This window comes from Colletotrichum higginsianum, chromosome 5 (assembly GCF_001672515.1).
Source record: "Colletotrichum higginsianum IMI 349063 chromosome 5, whole genome shotgun sequence".
NCBI classification, from domain to species: domain Eukaryota; kingdom Fungi; phylum Ascomycota; class Sordariomycetes; order Glomerellales; family Glomerellaceae; genus Colletotrichum; species Colletotrichum higginsianum.
The window spans coordinates 4,678,531-4,693,682 of record NC_030958.1 but is presented as its reverse complement, the minus strand read 5'-3'; the positions used below and the strand labels follow the sequence as shown (position 1 = coordinate 4,693,682).

General features: G+C 52.5%; 5 protein-coding genes across 5 annotated transcripts; 2 read left to right on the top strand and 3 right to left on the bottom strand.

Moving 5' to 3' along the window:
• Positions 1 to 396: 396 nt before the first annotated feature.
• On the bottom strand, positions 397 to 2,328 carry CH63R_08272 (Phosphate-repressible phosphate permease; the record flags this gene model as incomplete). Its single annotated transcript, XM_018303246.1, has 4 exons — positions 397 to 599; positions 653 to 1,967; positions 2,033 to 2,178; positions 2,256 to 2,328. 4 exons carry the CDS (start codon positions 2,326 to 2,328, stop codon positions 397 to 399), a joined length of 1,737 nt encoding a protein of 578 aa, XP_018158024.1.
• A 1,808-nt stretch (positions 2,329 to 4,136) lies between these two features.
• On the top strand, positions 4,137 to 4,813 carry CH63R_08271 (uncharacterized protein; the record flags this gene model as incomplete). Its single annotated transcript, XM_018303245.1, has 2 exons — positions 4,137 to 4,415; positions 4,490 to 4,813. The coding sequence occupies 2 exons, from the start codon at positions 4,137 to 4,139 to the stop codon at positions 4,811 to 4,813; spliced, it is 603 nt and encodes a 200-aa protein (XP_018158023.1).
• Positions 4,814 to 8,847: 4,034 nt separating this feature from the next.
• Positions 8,848 to 9,078, top strand: CH63R_08270 (uncharacterized protein; the record flags this gene model as incomplete). Its single annotated transcript, XM_018303244.1, has 1 exon — positions 8,848 to 9,078. The coding sequence occupies one exon, from the start codon at positions 8,848 to 8,850 to the stop codon at positions 9,076 to 9,078; it is 231 nt and encodes a 76-aa protein (XP_018158022.1).
• Positions 9,079 to 9,824: 746 nt separating this feature from the next.
• CH63R_08269 (Short-chain dehydrogenase) lies at positions 9,825 to 10,717 on the bottom strand (the record flags this gene model as incomplete). Its single annotated transcript, XM_018303243.1, has 3 exons — positions 9,825 to 10,201; positions 10,293 to 10,382; positions 10,459 to 10,717. The coding sequence occupies 3 exons, from the start codon at positions 10,715 to 10,717 to the stop codon at positions 9,825 to 9,827; spliced, it is 726 nt and encodes a 241-aa protein (XP_018158021.1).
• Positions 10,718 to 11,502: 785 nt separating this feature from the next.
• Positions 11,503 to 13,269, bottom strand: CH63R_08268 (Hexose transporter; the record flags this gene model as incomplete). The annotated part of the gene is made up of 5 exons (XM_018303242.1): positions 11,503 to 11,920; positions 11,983 to 12,714; positions 12,773 to 12,944; positions 13,008 to 13,125; positions 13,177 to 13,269. 5 exons carry the CDS (start codon positions 13,267 to 13,269, stop codon positions 11,503 to 11,505), a joined length of 1,533 nt encoding a protein of 510 aa, XP_018158020.1.
• Positions 13,270 to 15,152: the final 1,883 nt, after the last annotated feature.

Here is a 15,152-nt window from a genome sequence, read left to right as displayed (position 1 = left end):
GCGTGGTTGAGATCACCGCAGCCATTTTAGCCAGGCTTTGGAAATTTTAGTAGCTTTCGACAATGCTTGGCTCGGGGAAGCTCCGATGTGGACTCCGCGAGGCAGCCGATGCGGTCCGGCTCATAAAAAGTTCATCAAGCTGCATGTTCAACAATTGTTCACGCTTACTTGATCAAGCAAGTTGGGTGTATCATCTCAATTTGGGATACAAATCATTAATTGCTACGATACTAATAAGGAGGGTATGAGCGGTAGTCTATCAGATAAAAAGAAAGTATACACTATTTTAAATGGGCGCAACTCCGAAGAGCTCGGTCTCGGATGCCCAAAATCAGAGACCTTCCCTGATCAAGCCATGTAGAGTAGGCCAAAATCCGTCAAGCCAAGAGCGTCAGTTTAGTTGGCCATTCCCCAGCGAGGAGCGTTGACAATGATGCCGGCCAGGAGGCCGGAAATGATACCAGCAGTGGGAAGGGTAATGATCCAGCCCATGTAGATCCAAGCAACCATGCGCCAGTTGATGGAGCGCCAGGTACCGGAGCAGAGACCGACACCGACGGTGGCGCCGGTGATGCACTGAGTAGTAGAGACGGGGAGCTCTGATTGGAGGTTAGTGAAAGGGTTCAGACCCAGATCGCTGCGGGAAACTTACTGAGACGAGTGGCCAGGATAATGGTGCAAGCAGCGCCCAATTCCATGGAGAAACCACGAGCAGGCGAGTGAAGCGTCAGGCGGTTACCGAGGTTGCGCATGATGTTGTATCCGTAAGTCCAGATACCGAGGGCGATACCGGCACCACCGAAGCAGAGAATCCAGATGGGGACGTCAGACTTGCTGCCAGCGAGGACACCGGTGTTCCAGATCTGGAAAATGGTGGCGTAGGGTCCGATGGCGTTGGCAACGTCGTTGGCACCGTGGGTGAAGGACGCGGTGCAGGCAGTCATGACTTGCATGAAGGAGTACAGGTACTCCGCCTTGTTGTCATAGTGCTGGACATGAGCGTGCATCTCCTCCAAGTCGCCGGTAAGGACACTCTCCTTCTTCTGCATGTTGATGATGTCCTGGTCGACACCAGACAGGAAGACTTTCTTGACCATCCAGAAAAGAACGGCACCGCTGTACCAGACTCCCTCAGGACGAGGGCCGACAATGGGCTTGTGAGCGTACTCATTCTTGCGGGGAGTAACTGTCGCAGCGTCGGAGGTGTCCTGAGCAACAGTCTTCTCGCCGTCGGCAGAGCCCGATTCAACATCGTTGCTGCGAGTGGGAGAAACGACACCACCACGAGCAGCCTCAAGCTCCTCCTTGGTCATGTGGCCGGAGTAGAAGTCGCGGATGCCTCCGCTCAGGCCTTCAGGCTGCATGGGAGGCTCGGGGCGGCGGAGCAAGAGGGGACCAAGGAAGACGTGGTACCAGCGCAGTTGCCAGTCATCCTTGACGACCATGCGGTACAACCAGGGGACGAAGAAGATGGTGATGAGCAGAGCCCAAGCAGCACCAACACCAATGATCATACCGGCCGTCTCGCCATCGTTGAAGGTAACCTTGATGGAGCCACCCTTCCAGACAATCAACATGGTCAGGAGAGAAGCCGTGATTCCGAAGTAGACGGGCACGAGGGCGAGACCCTTCATGACCGGGTTCTTGCGCAACATGACACCATACTTTGTGATGGTAAAAATGATTGCCGCGAAGGAGCCAGAGATACCAGGGGCGATAATCCAAGCGAGGAAGACAGAGACGACACCTGAGCTGATGTCGCCGCTCGGGGAAACCCAGTGAATGTTCTCAGCGCCGATAAGCGCGACACCCATACCGATGACACCACCCATGATGGAGTGGGTGGTGGAAACGGGGAGACCGATTTTCGTGCAGATGGTAAGGTAGATGGCGGAGGCGGTGACGGCGCAGCACATGCCGAGCATGAGGAGAGCCGGGTCATTCTCGAAGAGGTCGATATCCACGATCTGGGGGCACAATGAGTTAATGGAACGCCGAGGGAGAGATGATATCATGGCGAGCATTGGCTGACCTTGGTACGGATGGTGTCTGCAACACGAGCACCAACACCGACGGAACCGGCAAACTCGAGGATGGAACCTAGGGACATGGCTTGAATGTAGGTGATGGATCGGGACGAGACCGAAGTGGCCCAGGAGTTGGCAACATCGTTGGCACCTATCGTGAGGAAAGGTTAGTCCATCACTCGGTCGATGCTACAGCGGACATAAGAGACGAGGCTAATGTGAGCATACCAATGTTCCACGCGTCGAGGAACGCGAAGATGGTACCGATGGCAAAAATGTAATCATACTGATGGAGAGCCATCGTATCGATCTTTGGCGCAAAGGCGCGGGTACGTGTTCAAAGAGAGTGCCGGACTGGATAGCACAAATGCTCCAAGTCTATGTGTAGGACAAGGGAGGGGCAAGAAGGGATCGAAGACCCTGTTATCTGGCGCGGAAGGCAAGGCCGGGTAGGGGATGATGTTCGAGAAGTCGACACGGAAGCAGGAGAGAAGAAGACCGGGAAGACGCAGAGGATATATACCAGATGGAGGGCTGCTTGAGACGACAGAATGAGGTTCCATTAAAAGACACCCCTCCCCCCAAAGATGCACATGTTCCACCCTCCATCCCACGGGTGTGGCCAGGATACAGGGTGTGATTCTCGGGCGGCGTGGAGACGCAGACGGAGACATGCCAGCATCTGCAGACCAACACCAACAGAGACCAGAATGAGAGACATTGACAAGGGCAGCAGGCGTACTGGATTCTGCAAAGCGCAATTACGCCGGCAAGGAGTCGCCACCTCCATCATCTGCAGGTGCGGCGGGCCCAATCGATGGACGTTGAACAGATTTTACGCGGGTGCCTGCCTACCTAGGGTGCCTTGGATCGGTGGTACCGCCGTTCGAGCATCGAGGTACGTCTGTAGGCCGTTTTTGGCACAGGTCGAAGGGATCGATTGTGGAAACTCGAGACTGCGTATCTCGTCTGTATCATGGCATATGCTGACGGTGAGAGTTGGATAAGGGTCGCCGCAGTCTAACAGTTTAGATGGTCTGTACTCTGTCTGCTCTGGCCCTCATCTTGAGTGCCGCGATGAGCTCTCTGCTCACGTCAAGAATCGTACCTTGAATCTGCGTACCTCGACTGGAAAACATGTTGCGGCACGGCGCATCAGAGTGGGGGCGTTCTCGGTGGGAGAAAACGGACACCCATGTTGACTAACTCAAAGTGAGAACTGGGCTGTCTTGGACTTGCATGGGACGGGAGGGAATGGGTAACAAATGTGTCGAGACGCAAGCCTGTGGGCTGCAGCAAGACACAGCCAGGCATACCCCACGTGCCAACAACAGACTCGCATGCTGGGTGAACGTCGCATGGCCTACGCTGGGGCGGTTCAGCTCGTCGTTGTCGGGGATATTGGTACGTCTGCACGGCCGAGGTCGAGGTGGAAACTGGGTGGAGAGTAATGATGAGCTCGTAATCCGTGGTATTTGCTGGACGGGCCAATGGTTAGCAAAGGAGGTGAGCCTTCGACTTAGACTTTTTCACGCCGAGCCTCCAAGAAGGGGGGCGTTCGGGAGTGCCCAACCTGTGGCCGACTTGTGGCCGAGGGGGGAGCTAATGGGATGTGGACGACGATTCAGACCGGATGAACGTTGCAACTTGCGAGAAACACCAAGAGAGAGACAGAGGAAGAGGAATAGAGAGAGAGAGATGGGTCGGTACGTACAGATCCACATTATTCCCAAAACAGCCACCGGTATCCATCCGGAGGCAGTGGGGCCCCGTAAGCGACTTGGCGCGCTCTAGCGCCAAGACTCCCACGCAGAGCCATACACGCTCTCAGGAAGCGCCAAGCGCACCACTTTAAGGAAAGAGCAGCCATGCACTTCCCACCACTTCCCAAGTTCACGACCAGGGCAGGTGCGGCCCCACTCCCCTTCCCTCCCCCCTTCCTTCCCGTCTGCCGAATCACGGCCTCCGTTTCCACCACGTGTTGGTTCCCGCCGCTTCCTGTGGATTTCCCCGGCTTCGTCCCCGGACATTCTCTCCTTCAACATCACAACTGAGTCGCCAACAAACTCGCTCCAATCCCTCCCCGAATGCCTCGAATTCCTATAAATCATGCTGCCTCCGCCAAGCAGCCAAGCGGCCAAGAACTCCAACGCCTCCAGCATTCGCTCCGCCCGCTCGACCACCCATCGAATGTCAGCACGGGATTCCGGCCACGCTCCGTCTCTCCCCGTCCCTCTCGTCTCTCTTCGTCTCAAAACTCCTACTCTGCCTGTTCAGCTTCGCCTTATTCGTCCCTCGCCCGAGCTCCCCCCCTGGACCTCCCTCCAATACTTCCCCGATCCAGCTAGATCCCCGGCTTCTTCTCACCTGCGCTCCTCCGCCACTCACGTCCGCCCATTTCCTCCCTCGCGCCGCATTCAGTCATACAACCGACCACTGTCCCTACTGTGAAACGACAAAAGTCTGGCGCTCTTCATACGACACCATGCTTCGCCCGTGTTGAGCGTACCCGATCGGTCAGTGGGATGATTGGGTCCTCTCCCGTACGTACTATTACCGGATCATCGTTGTGGACCATGTACCCAACTTCTCGGTGTTGGCTGCCACATCCTACCAAGAAACCCAAGCAATTACCAAGCCGATCCGACCCTTACTCGTCGACGAATCACATTCCCGCCTCGAAGCCCGTGGTCCCCTTCAACCGCCCAGGCATGTCAGAACTGCTTGTCAAGCCATGCGCTCTTGCGTCGGTGGATCGTGGTCTTGTCAACGCCAACGCCGCCTAGACACTTCACAAGCATTTCCTCTCCTTGTAATCCTGTCAACCGCGGAGGTGACGACTTACCGATGACAAGGCTTCGCCCAATTCTATCCTGACAAACAGGCTGTTTTCGGACTCGATGGGGCCACTTGAAGAATTTTTCGACATGAAATTTACCGCAACGAAGCAAAAACATGCTCTTTACCGGGCTCAGACGAGCTGAATTACCCGCACCCCCACGAGGTTCTTTCAGTGGCGCATTAGTATGCCTCGCCAAGTGGCTGGCCGCTTGTGCTAACATCTGGGCGGAAGAGTGTTGCTATCCAGTACGCCTTGTTAGCAACCACCACGTTCTTGCCACTTTCTCCGTTAGGGGGTTCGCGCCTGAATATCTTCAAGCGTATGTCACAACTTGACCAACATCCTTTCGTCACTTGTGCCGATGTTTGCCATCTCTTGGTGCTGATTGGTACGTCACCATCTCACCTGGTCTTTGCCTCGGTGTCTAGTACGGCTAGGTCGTCTTGTCGTTCGGTCTCAGCTTTCATTTTGGCGAGACCACTTGCAGGAGGAACTGATGACCGAAGAAATCCTCACGAGCGTGTCATTTGCCACACGTGGTTGGTCCCATTCATCTCGAGACGCCAGTATGGTTCTCTTTCTGGCATCTGCCCGCTCCTATCTGGTTCGAGAACCGGGCATGCCAAGTTGAGTAGCAAACACTCCACGGATTGAACAGGTAACAGTGCCACAGAGTGCGATGTGTCTTCTTCGTGAAACTAATACTCCAATTGCCCCCTGGCCGCAACTGATGGTAATGGTCTATTCTGCTCGCGGCCTGTATCATTTCCCGTATTGTATTTTTCTTGGGCTTTCGGAACGACAAAGCAATGGTTCAATTTCTCGAGTGAAGGGGACATCGCTGATGCAACATCACCAGACAGTAGAGTATTGTCTTAACCAGGGTCAGATTGATCAAGGATCAAGTCAAGGGACTGCATAGTGACAAGGATTGGGACTCACAGGTATACCGAAAACACGGTCCACCATACTCAAAAGACCGCAGCTTTCGTATCGACCGGGTTGGATTCCTTCTCGAGTCATTCCGAGTCTCAAGCGGTTCGCCCGATGTTATCCCATTCCCCTTTTTGAGGATGCACTCACTCTCGGGGGTTCCGATGATGCGGCTACACCCCTACTTCCGTCATTAGCCAACATGGTCAATCTAGGCCCTCAGCTGGGCAGTTCCATCTTTTACAATCCTTGATAGAGGAATGGTCATGAAGAGCCCTAGATTTAAGAAATTCAAAGCAGGATGCAGCTCTTCATCAAAGATGTCATTGGATATTCAGTGGCTTCTTAGCAGCAATACGTCGAGTGGCAAATGCTGCACTGGTAATTCAAGTACTTTCATGGATTCTGATCGGTTGCGAATGATGTGTTTATGATCACCTTCATGACTTCAGAAAGGGCGATCCATCGAAAGACATCAGCGGCCACTCCGTCCACCCATTGTCTTGGAGGCCACTCAACGCACCTGCAGGGCCCTTGTGCTCCCTGGCATGGCATGCAGAGCCAGACGCATTCTCCTTGCCGGCTATGCCGAGCTAAGAGCACCTGGTCCACTTTGAAGTCGCCTTCTGCTGTCTCCTGGAACTTGGTGTGGGCTGCAGGATGCAGCCGCAGTCGTTTCCATGGCCGAGGCGGCGTAGGAGGTTGTTGGACCCAGCTGGTTCCTGCTTTCGCGGAGAATGGCCTGCATCTCTCGCAAAAAAACGGGAGTTGCAACGCTCTGTTACCTATATACTTTCTAGAAGCCTACATCTTTACATTTGAACGGCTATCTGAGCCCATAGTGACGGTTAGCCTCCTTCAGTGCTGACCATTGTTCAGCGATATGACATACTCCTCACACCCCACCGATCAATCTAGCTCTAGTCTTGCAAATCAACATAAGATTGGAGCAAGGCATAAAACATCAGGAAGATCTCTTCTCACAAGCCCTTCACTGCATGCTATGATTCAGGTGGTGATAACAAGAACGGAAAAAGAATTGTTGAAACTTTTATTCTATATTTCTTTCAGTAGAACATAGTCAGCTAGAGAAGAACTCCTCTCGGGTTGCCTGGCGTAAAGTGGAAACGTTCAAGAACGATCAGATTTGAAGTGGTGACGGCGTTCATTGCTGGACCTCTCTCCTCTATTAATTGTGGACAGGCTATGGCTTACCTACCTGATCACGGGTGTCACAACGACAAGAGTAACGTATTTCGTTCTTGTGACTGAGATTCCATAGAGATGCCCATCATCCGTCTATAAATTTTACACATCGGTCCTCCTTTGACCCCATTTACAGAACTTACATGCAAAACAACCCAATACAATGAATGTGCGTTAATTGTAGAACCTTTCCTCGTATTTCTTTCTGTCAACCTAGTGTTAAGTTTACGAGAGATAATTCCTACTGAGATATACTGAGATAAATTGATGAGATGATGTTATGGAGGTGGAATCAGGCGATTTGAATTTAGGAACTGTAACTCAGTAATTCAACTCTCTATCATTACATCAACACTCAGTTATTATTCCCTAAGTATTGGGGCACCAATAAACATTAAATAGCCTAGACTTATTCTAAGATAGTTACAGTAGAGTTCTATATCACAGAATGACCGGGAGGGAATCAAGATGATAAGCATTTGCAATGGACCTGAACTAGAGATTGCGTCACAAGAACACTGGTCGTAATGGTTTTTTGTTTGCATTTATAGAAACTCCATCTGTTTATCAGATGCTATACTGACAGCAATAAAAGTTTCATAGGCGTCAAAACAAGTTCAAAGATAGGTGTACTAGGATGACGATACTATCCAGACTTGTTAATGTTGATATGTATGCTCTCTTGTAATCCCTAGACAGTAGGTCCAATGATCCTTGAGCACTTCCGGAATTCACTAGACAACTGACTGTTTCTCTAGTAGTTAATATAAGTCGTAGTTCAGTCAAGAAACAGATACCAAAAAGATTTGCATTGAAGTCGGGCTACAAGCCTCGTAGTCCTTGGTTGATGGGGGAAAGTTCTCAATGATCCCAATAGCACACAATCTGGTCTATGCCTCGTGAGCTGGTAGTCAAACCGATAACTGTATAACCAAATTATTATAGAAATTTGAAAGACAGATATAAGGTCGAATTATCGATTGCATGCTCCAATTCAACAAACACCTATGAGAGGCCTTTTCCACATATCAAGTGCCGACACTTTCCCTCGTTGCGAGGCCGTGAAGTGGCTATTTTTCCCACACTACGTCTAACAGAAAGTTATGAGAAGCTTGCGTGAAAGGTACAGGATACGGAATCATCGTGCCAAACAACAGGTTGACACATTAAACAGCATTGTGGAACTGTCATGAAAAGGCCGTACCACTGGCAAAGATGAGTGGCCAACGCAGATGCAATTAGGTAGACTGCAGATGATTTCTGGAAGGCAGTATTGTGAAAAGAAACAATGTATTTCGTCTCCGAGGAGCCGAGGAGACTACATGGTTCTGTCTTATCGCCGGCTTTGCTGAGGCCGGACTACGGAAATGTGGATACCGTCCGCTCGGAGCGGAGCGGCCCAATGGTCGGCGATACTGGTCCGAATCCTCACGGTATCCACCCACACTAGCTTCACTGAGCCAACCGGGGCGTGGTCAGTCATCGAAATCATGAAGTTGCGTTGCAAAAGAATAAGAGGGCAAATTGTACCACTCCTCACTCCATCATCAAGCCTGGCCATCCATGACTGCATGTTATAGCCCGTTGATTGAAAAGTCAGTATTTAATAGAGACAGTTTCTGATGCAAAATGCTCAAATGGTAAGCCTTCACACTGGAGCGAACCTGTGAGTCAAGTTGGAAGATAATCGTGCCACTTTTATGCGGCGCCGCGGCGGGTGGCAGGTTTCGCGGGACCGAGTCGTCGGTATACCAAGTCGATAACTGGAACACGGCAAACATTTAACCAGGCGGAGTGATCACCCTTGCCTGTGTGACATCAATGTTATCTGCTGAGGGCATGGAATGGTGGCAGACCAGAATCAGAAACCTGAATACCACTCGAAAGCAAGTATTCGTGTACTTCCACGGAGTAAATGTCCGCTTAGATGAGCAGTTCGTCGGGCAGTACGACGCCGAGTCAACCAAGGGCTTCGTCGACGAGCTCAACCTGACCATAGGGGAGTTGCAAAAACAGTTTTGCGACATGGTTCCCATTGACTTCCCTGCGGAGAGTTATACCTACGGGTAGGGAAAGGATTCACGAATGCACTAGTTTGCTATGGTCACGATGCTAGCATATCTCGGTTTGATGGGTGTGTAAGCTCTATAGATCGTCTCGTTGCCTTTGACGGACTGCCCGGTTGGAGTCTGGGGCCGGGTCGTAGACTGTTCGGTTCAGTCTCAGGGTTTGTTCAGACACGCAAGACCTCATAGTGACAGGCCAATCCTGGTGCCAACGTCCGTGTAGCGACAAAATTAACATGACATCCGTCTGCTAGTAAAGTAGCGCCAATTAGATCCCTGACAATTGTCGAATTTGAGTTTCCAAGACGGAACGCTAGCCCGATTCGGACTTGGACCTGTGACATGATACGTTCTCTCCGCTCGAGATGCCGACAAGACACTCCTTTAGTGACACTCTCTTCTAGCCATAGGCTGGCGAAATGGTCCGCCCAGGTCTTCCTGGCCTCTTTCATGAATGGAGATCCAGCCGTATAACCTTTTGGTTAAGCCTCCACATATTGCTGTCCGAACCGGTGGCCGGTGTTCTTAAACGCATCACGCCGGGATCATCATAGTATAACCATCGGAAGTTCATTGTCATTAGTCTCAGTGGACTTGCTCTCTAAGAAGTAGTTATGACTTCATTAAACCATTTATGGCCGCTATGCTAGACATTGGTGATCAAGACTCAGGTGTGTTGTTCTCCGCCCGATGACTGATAGTCCCGTTCCTGCACATCGTGAAAGTCCGGCTCAGTAACATCAACTGTCCTCAGAACAACTTCTTGACGGACAAGTCGATGACGTCCTGGGGACCATGAGCACTGATCCGGCTGCCCTTGATATCAGACCCGTCAAGGACCTTCTGGTACAAGGGCGAAAAGGCCTCGGATGATTGGAGGGGCATGCCGTAGAAATCCGGGCCGTCCGCCTCGACCTGAACGCGATAGGCCAGGTATACCTCGTTGAAGCGGATGACGGTCTTTTCGGTCTCACGAGCGGCCGCAATGGCGAAGCTGAAAAGAGCGCCTTGAGAGATCGCCGGGCCCGCCCGGTGGCCCCAGCTACCCTGGGCGCCGGTGCATACAGTCCAAGTGCTACCCGCGAAGCCCTTCTCGAGCAAGTAGGGCACAGTTGCGCGGTAGGCATCTGAGAGGGTGCAGTTTTGTTAGTTGCTGAGGTCCTCTTGGGAGGGACAGAACGTGTCATCATGTCCTCTGCCCGGTAGGCTGTCACTCACAGATGTAGGATTCGACGTTCACTTTCAAGATCTCGCGCAACGCGTCGGACTCGATTTCGAGGAGCGGAGTTTCCCAGTAGATGCCACCGCCTGAGGAAAAAAACCAGTTAGTATTGATTAGTTCCAAAGTGTTCACGCAGACGAAGTCGAAAGGGCTATTTCTTACAGGACGCCCACACGTGCTGGAAGCTGGGTAGCTTTCCTGCACGGACTTGGTCGACGAGAGCTCGGAGCGAATCCTCGGAAGTGGGGTCTGCCTCGGCGACGGTGATGCCCTCACGGGTGCCGGCGTACTTGTAAATCTTCTCGCCGTTGGCCTTGTTGCGGACGACGGCAATGACCTGGCGGCCAGAGCGCAGGGCGGCGATGACGGCTGACACGCCCATGTTGCCGGAGGCACCGAAAATAAGAACTGTCTCAGTCATGGTGGATGATTTGTTGCTTTGGTGTGTGTTTTGTTGTGGTTGAGATGAAATGGTAAGACGATGATGAGTGCTGATGAGCTTGACTCTTCATCACTCGACCAAGGCGTTACAGCAGCATTATATATAGTCAACCGATCTGCATCCGCACCACAGGAAGATGCGAGCAAATAGACTTTGCCAGTATCATCGATTCGTAATCTAGCCGCAAGGGTCGAAGTCAGTTGGACCTGAGATGATTGTGCCGGCTCACGCTTCACGCCAAATCCCCCCCCTCCCGGATTATCAATCATCTCAATATTGATCCTCAGTTGTAGCCGGGGGGGTGGGTGGCTGGTTTCAAATCCTTTTTCCCTTACACTCTGGCATAAATCGTCCGCAAATCTGAATCTGAGCGGTTCTCTGCGACTTGCGGCACCAACAGGCCAATCATTGCATGTGTTGAACACCGGCCTTTTTTTGACCGGCTATTGTCCGTTGGATGTCCGAGTACAATATAGCGGCTGAACCGACCCTGTAAGTTCCGCCCTAGCCCGAGCACCGTTGCTTTGTCATTTTCAATCAAGACCCCCCTGGTCCTTGTCTATAACTCCCCCGCACCAGGCAACCTACGCCGCAACGTAGGTGTTAGACAACGGGACGTGATGCAGAAAGGAGAAGAATGAGGTTTAGATTTCAAAAACGGAACAAACTTGATTACGCAACTGTCTATTTCATTCCATTGAATGTGACAGGACCCTCTAGCAGCCTATTTGTTCTTCGATGGGTGTACAGGAGGGGTGGCGGTTCTACCTGTGCTCCACCATCACCTCGGTCTTTTCCAAGGAGCTCGGCACTTTTTCCGCATCACATCCGGATCTATCGACCCCGGCCTTCATGGCCTTGGACATTTCCTTAGCAACCTTGACCGGGTTGCCGCCCGATGTGAAGAACTCGTCAATCTCCTCCAACCCGAAGTTGCTGGTCTCGGGGTAGAAGAAGTAAATGACGGGAACGAAAACGAAGTTGGTGACCACGAAGATCAGGTAAGCCTTCCACTGCAGGCGGTTGATGATGACCGGAGTGATCATTACGACGAAGAAGTTCCATAACCAATTGGAGCTGATGCCGACGGCGGTGCCGCGTGTTCGGGCATGGAGCGGGAGGATTTCCGGAACCACGACCCAGGGAACGCAATTCATGCCCATGCCAAAGATCAGGTTATAGCTAGTTGGGTCCATGATCAGTTGGGAATCAGGTAGTGAGAGTTGTTGGTAACTGCCACTCACAGGAAAAAGAATGCCACCGACGCTGAAGCGCACGCCTGGCCGTTGGCTAGCCCGACTCGAGACAACAGGATCGAAATCATGAGCATGCAGACGCCGAGTCCGGCACTTCCCCACATCATCGTCTTGCGTCGACCCATGCGGTCCAGCGCGAGTGCAGGCAAGATGGAGCCGAACATGAACATCATCTGCACGCATCCTCCGATGATCTGGGCCATGTGCGCCGTCATGCCCACATTCTGCACCAGAACCGAGGGAATGTAGTAGACGACCAGGTTGATCCCCCCAATCTGGTTCATGAACTGAGCGCCCCATGCCAAGAGGACACGATGGCCGGTCCGCAGGCGGTCGTTCTTGAAGATGCTGACCCAAGAGGCCGACTTCTTCTCGGCGACCTCGACCTCGATGGCGTTGTGAATGGCGTGGACCTCGGCTCGAATGTACTCGTCTGTGGGGTCTTTGTCGAACACGTCACAGAGAACCTGGACTGCTTCCTTCTCACGGCCATGCTTGAACAGCCATCGGGGAGATTCGGGGAGAGCGAAGACCAGGACGACGACGACGATGGCGAAGACGATTTGAAATGCGAGTGGCAGTCGCCACGCGACCGGACCGCCAACATAGGACATGCCAAAGTCAAACCAGTACGCGAAAACGATTCCAACGCCCACAAAGAGCGTCTCGGCGGACACGAGTCGGCCCCGGTACTTCTTGTCGCAAAGCTCCGACTGATACCTGAGGGAAACCCGTTGAGTGAACCGCGACAAAAAGTTTGGGGAAAGCTGTCACTTACATTGGGACTGTCGAGGTTTTCATACCGGTGCCGAAGCCTGTCACGAGGCGTCCGACAACCAAGTGAGGGACTGTGTATGCCGTCGCCTGCAGCGTGGCACCGATGATGACAAGCCCCATGGCGACCCAGATCGTCTTTCGACGACCAAGTCGCTCGCCGAAAATGAAGTTGACTGGTTTTCCCGAGATATTAGCACCGACTTTCAACCCTTAAAGGTAGTCTTGGGCCGACTTACGAACGCAGCCGAAAAGACATCCCAGGTTGTAACACGACACGATGATGCCGGTTTCTGAATCGGACGGGTGGTTGAACTGGTCTAGCCAGTCTTCCATCTGGAGAATGCCGCCAAACACCTGCCCATGCGTTAGTCTGTCTGTCCGTCATTCCCAGCACAGAGAACCTACGCCCTGATCGTAGCCAAAGAGCACAAATGCGATTAAACAACATGTCGTGACGCCGAACTGGAGGCTCTTGCCTCGGCCGAGACTGAAAAGCATGATGCCGGACTGATTTTCGTAGTCGGCGAGAGTGTGCTGCTATGTAGAATGCCGGTGTCGAGAGACCGTAGTCTTGTCGGTTTGGACAGTTCCAGCAGGCTTCTCGACGAGCGAGGGAGGCCAAGAGCTTGTGCTTCTTACCCGACACGACCAAGATCTTCTTCCCCAGATCCAAATTGCAGCTGGGATCCGCTAGACCGCAATCTGTGGTTCGGGGCGGAAAACCGGATCTCGCGAGATGGGATCTATCAGCCGATGCGGGGAAGTGACAAAAGCGGGCAACCACAAACGCCAAAAACTGCGTATTGTCACCGAGAAGGGAGGCCACAACACACACACACAACACAGGATGACTTCAGTGATGAAACAAGCGGGTGCGTCCGAGGGTTGCTGATCTTTTGGAAAAACGGTCTACTTCTTATACCCCATGCGTTACAAGCACAAGCGCAATTTGCAACAACCAAAAAGTAGTCGACCTGGAGAACGGACGAGCCAGGGGGGGGGGACCAGGGCGGTCAACTTCACGGTCTGGACGACGCAGAGTTGCATTAAGCACTTGCTGAACGAACGATCGGCACGGGCATTTACTCCATTTCCCACTGGTTGTGGGTTAACCATGGGCCCAGATGCGCTTAACTACACCCGTTTCGGTCCTGCAGCATGGAGGGGTTGGGAAGGGGAATTGCCGTCTGTCGATGGGGTCGATATGCGGTCATCGGTCATCCGACGGTACTCAGGTATCATGACGTCCCAGTGCTGGACGAGGCACAGCTAAAAGCAAGGCTTTGCTCCCAGTCGGCCCACTAGGATTTTCAAGACTGTTGGTGTTTGCTTCATGTTCTTCTTCGTCTCCACCCGGTTTCGTTGGCTGGCAGTACCGACAGACTTGGTTTTCTCATGCGGACTATGCGCGCCAATCATCGAAGCTTCACTGTTACACCAACCGCTGCGGGCTGCAGTCAAGGGTGACTTGAGCCGGGGAAACTGACATGGTGAACACCCGAGGTGTTTTCGTTTCACGAGACCTATTTGGTGGTGTATCCACAGCGAGGGAAGCGCGCTGTAGGCACTGCGGCGGTGCGACTGTGACACCACAATCAGTGCTAGGTACGGCCGAGCCGGCAAAGAAACGGCTGAACTGGCGGCTTCCGACCCCCATCACCGGCCCCACAATGCGGGCCGCGCCGCCCGGTCCGCTACGGCCAGTAAGTAGTGTGCACCATACACCATTCTTGACCGCAGCGAGCACCCAATGACAAACATGAATGTGCCTGTCTAGATTTACCGTCGAGTGCCATACACTGTTCTGAGACAATAAAGCAAGAATCAACTGGAAGTGTGATGGATGGATGAGCATGCGAGGAATGCGAGGGCGCCGCGAGGCCCATCCTCGCTTATCTTCCTGATCCCCCTGACCTCCGGTTTCCGTCAAGTCAGACAAAAAGCTCAACTCGCATTTGCCCAAATCTCGATCGCCATAATCTCATTGCGTTTTCGGTCGCCCTGCAATTACGTTCAATGTCTCCGATTGACGTCATTTACGAGACCAGCTAAACTGGAATTGGGTCCGTCTACCATTTCGTGGATCAAAACCAACCAAAAGCGGGCACAACTTATCAAATGCCGACCAGAAGGATCGACAATACCTTTTACCCAGTTGCCAACGTACCAGTAGGACCTCTTGAATTAACACCATAGAGGCGGATCATCGGAAGGTTGGCAGCGGTTCGTCAACTGAGATTTCCTTAGGAATGAAGATTGTAAACGAGCCACTGCGACAATCGGTTACGAGATCACTGTGAGACTATTGACAATCTGTGATGCAGGATTGCACGAAGAGTAGAGCCGGAAGAATGGCTTTCGACTTTTTCTGCCTCTGCAAA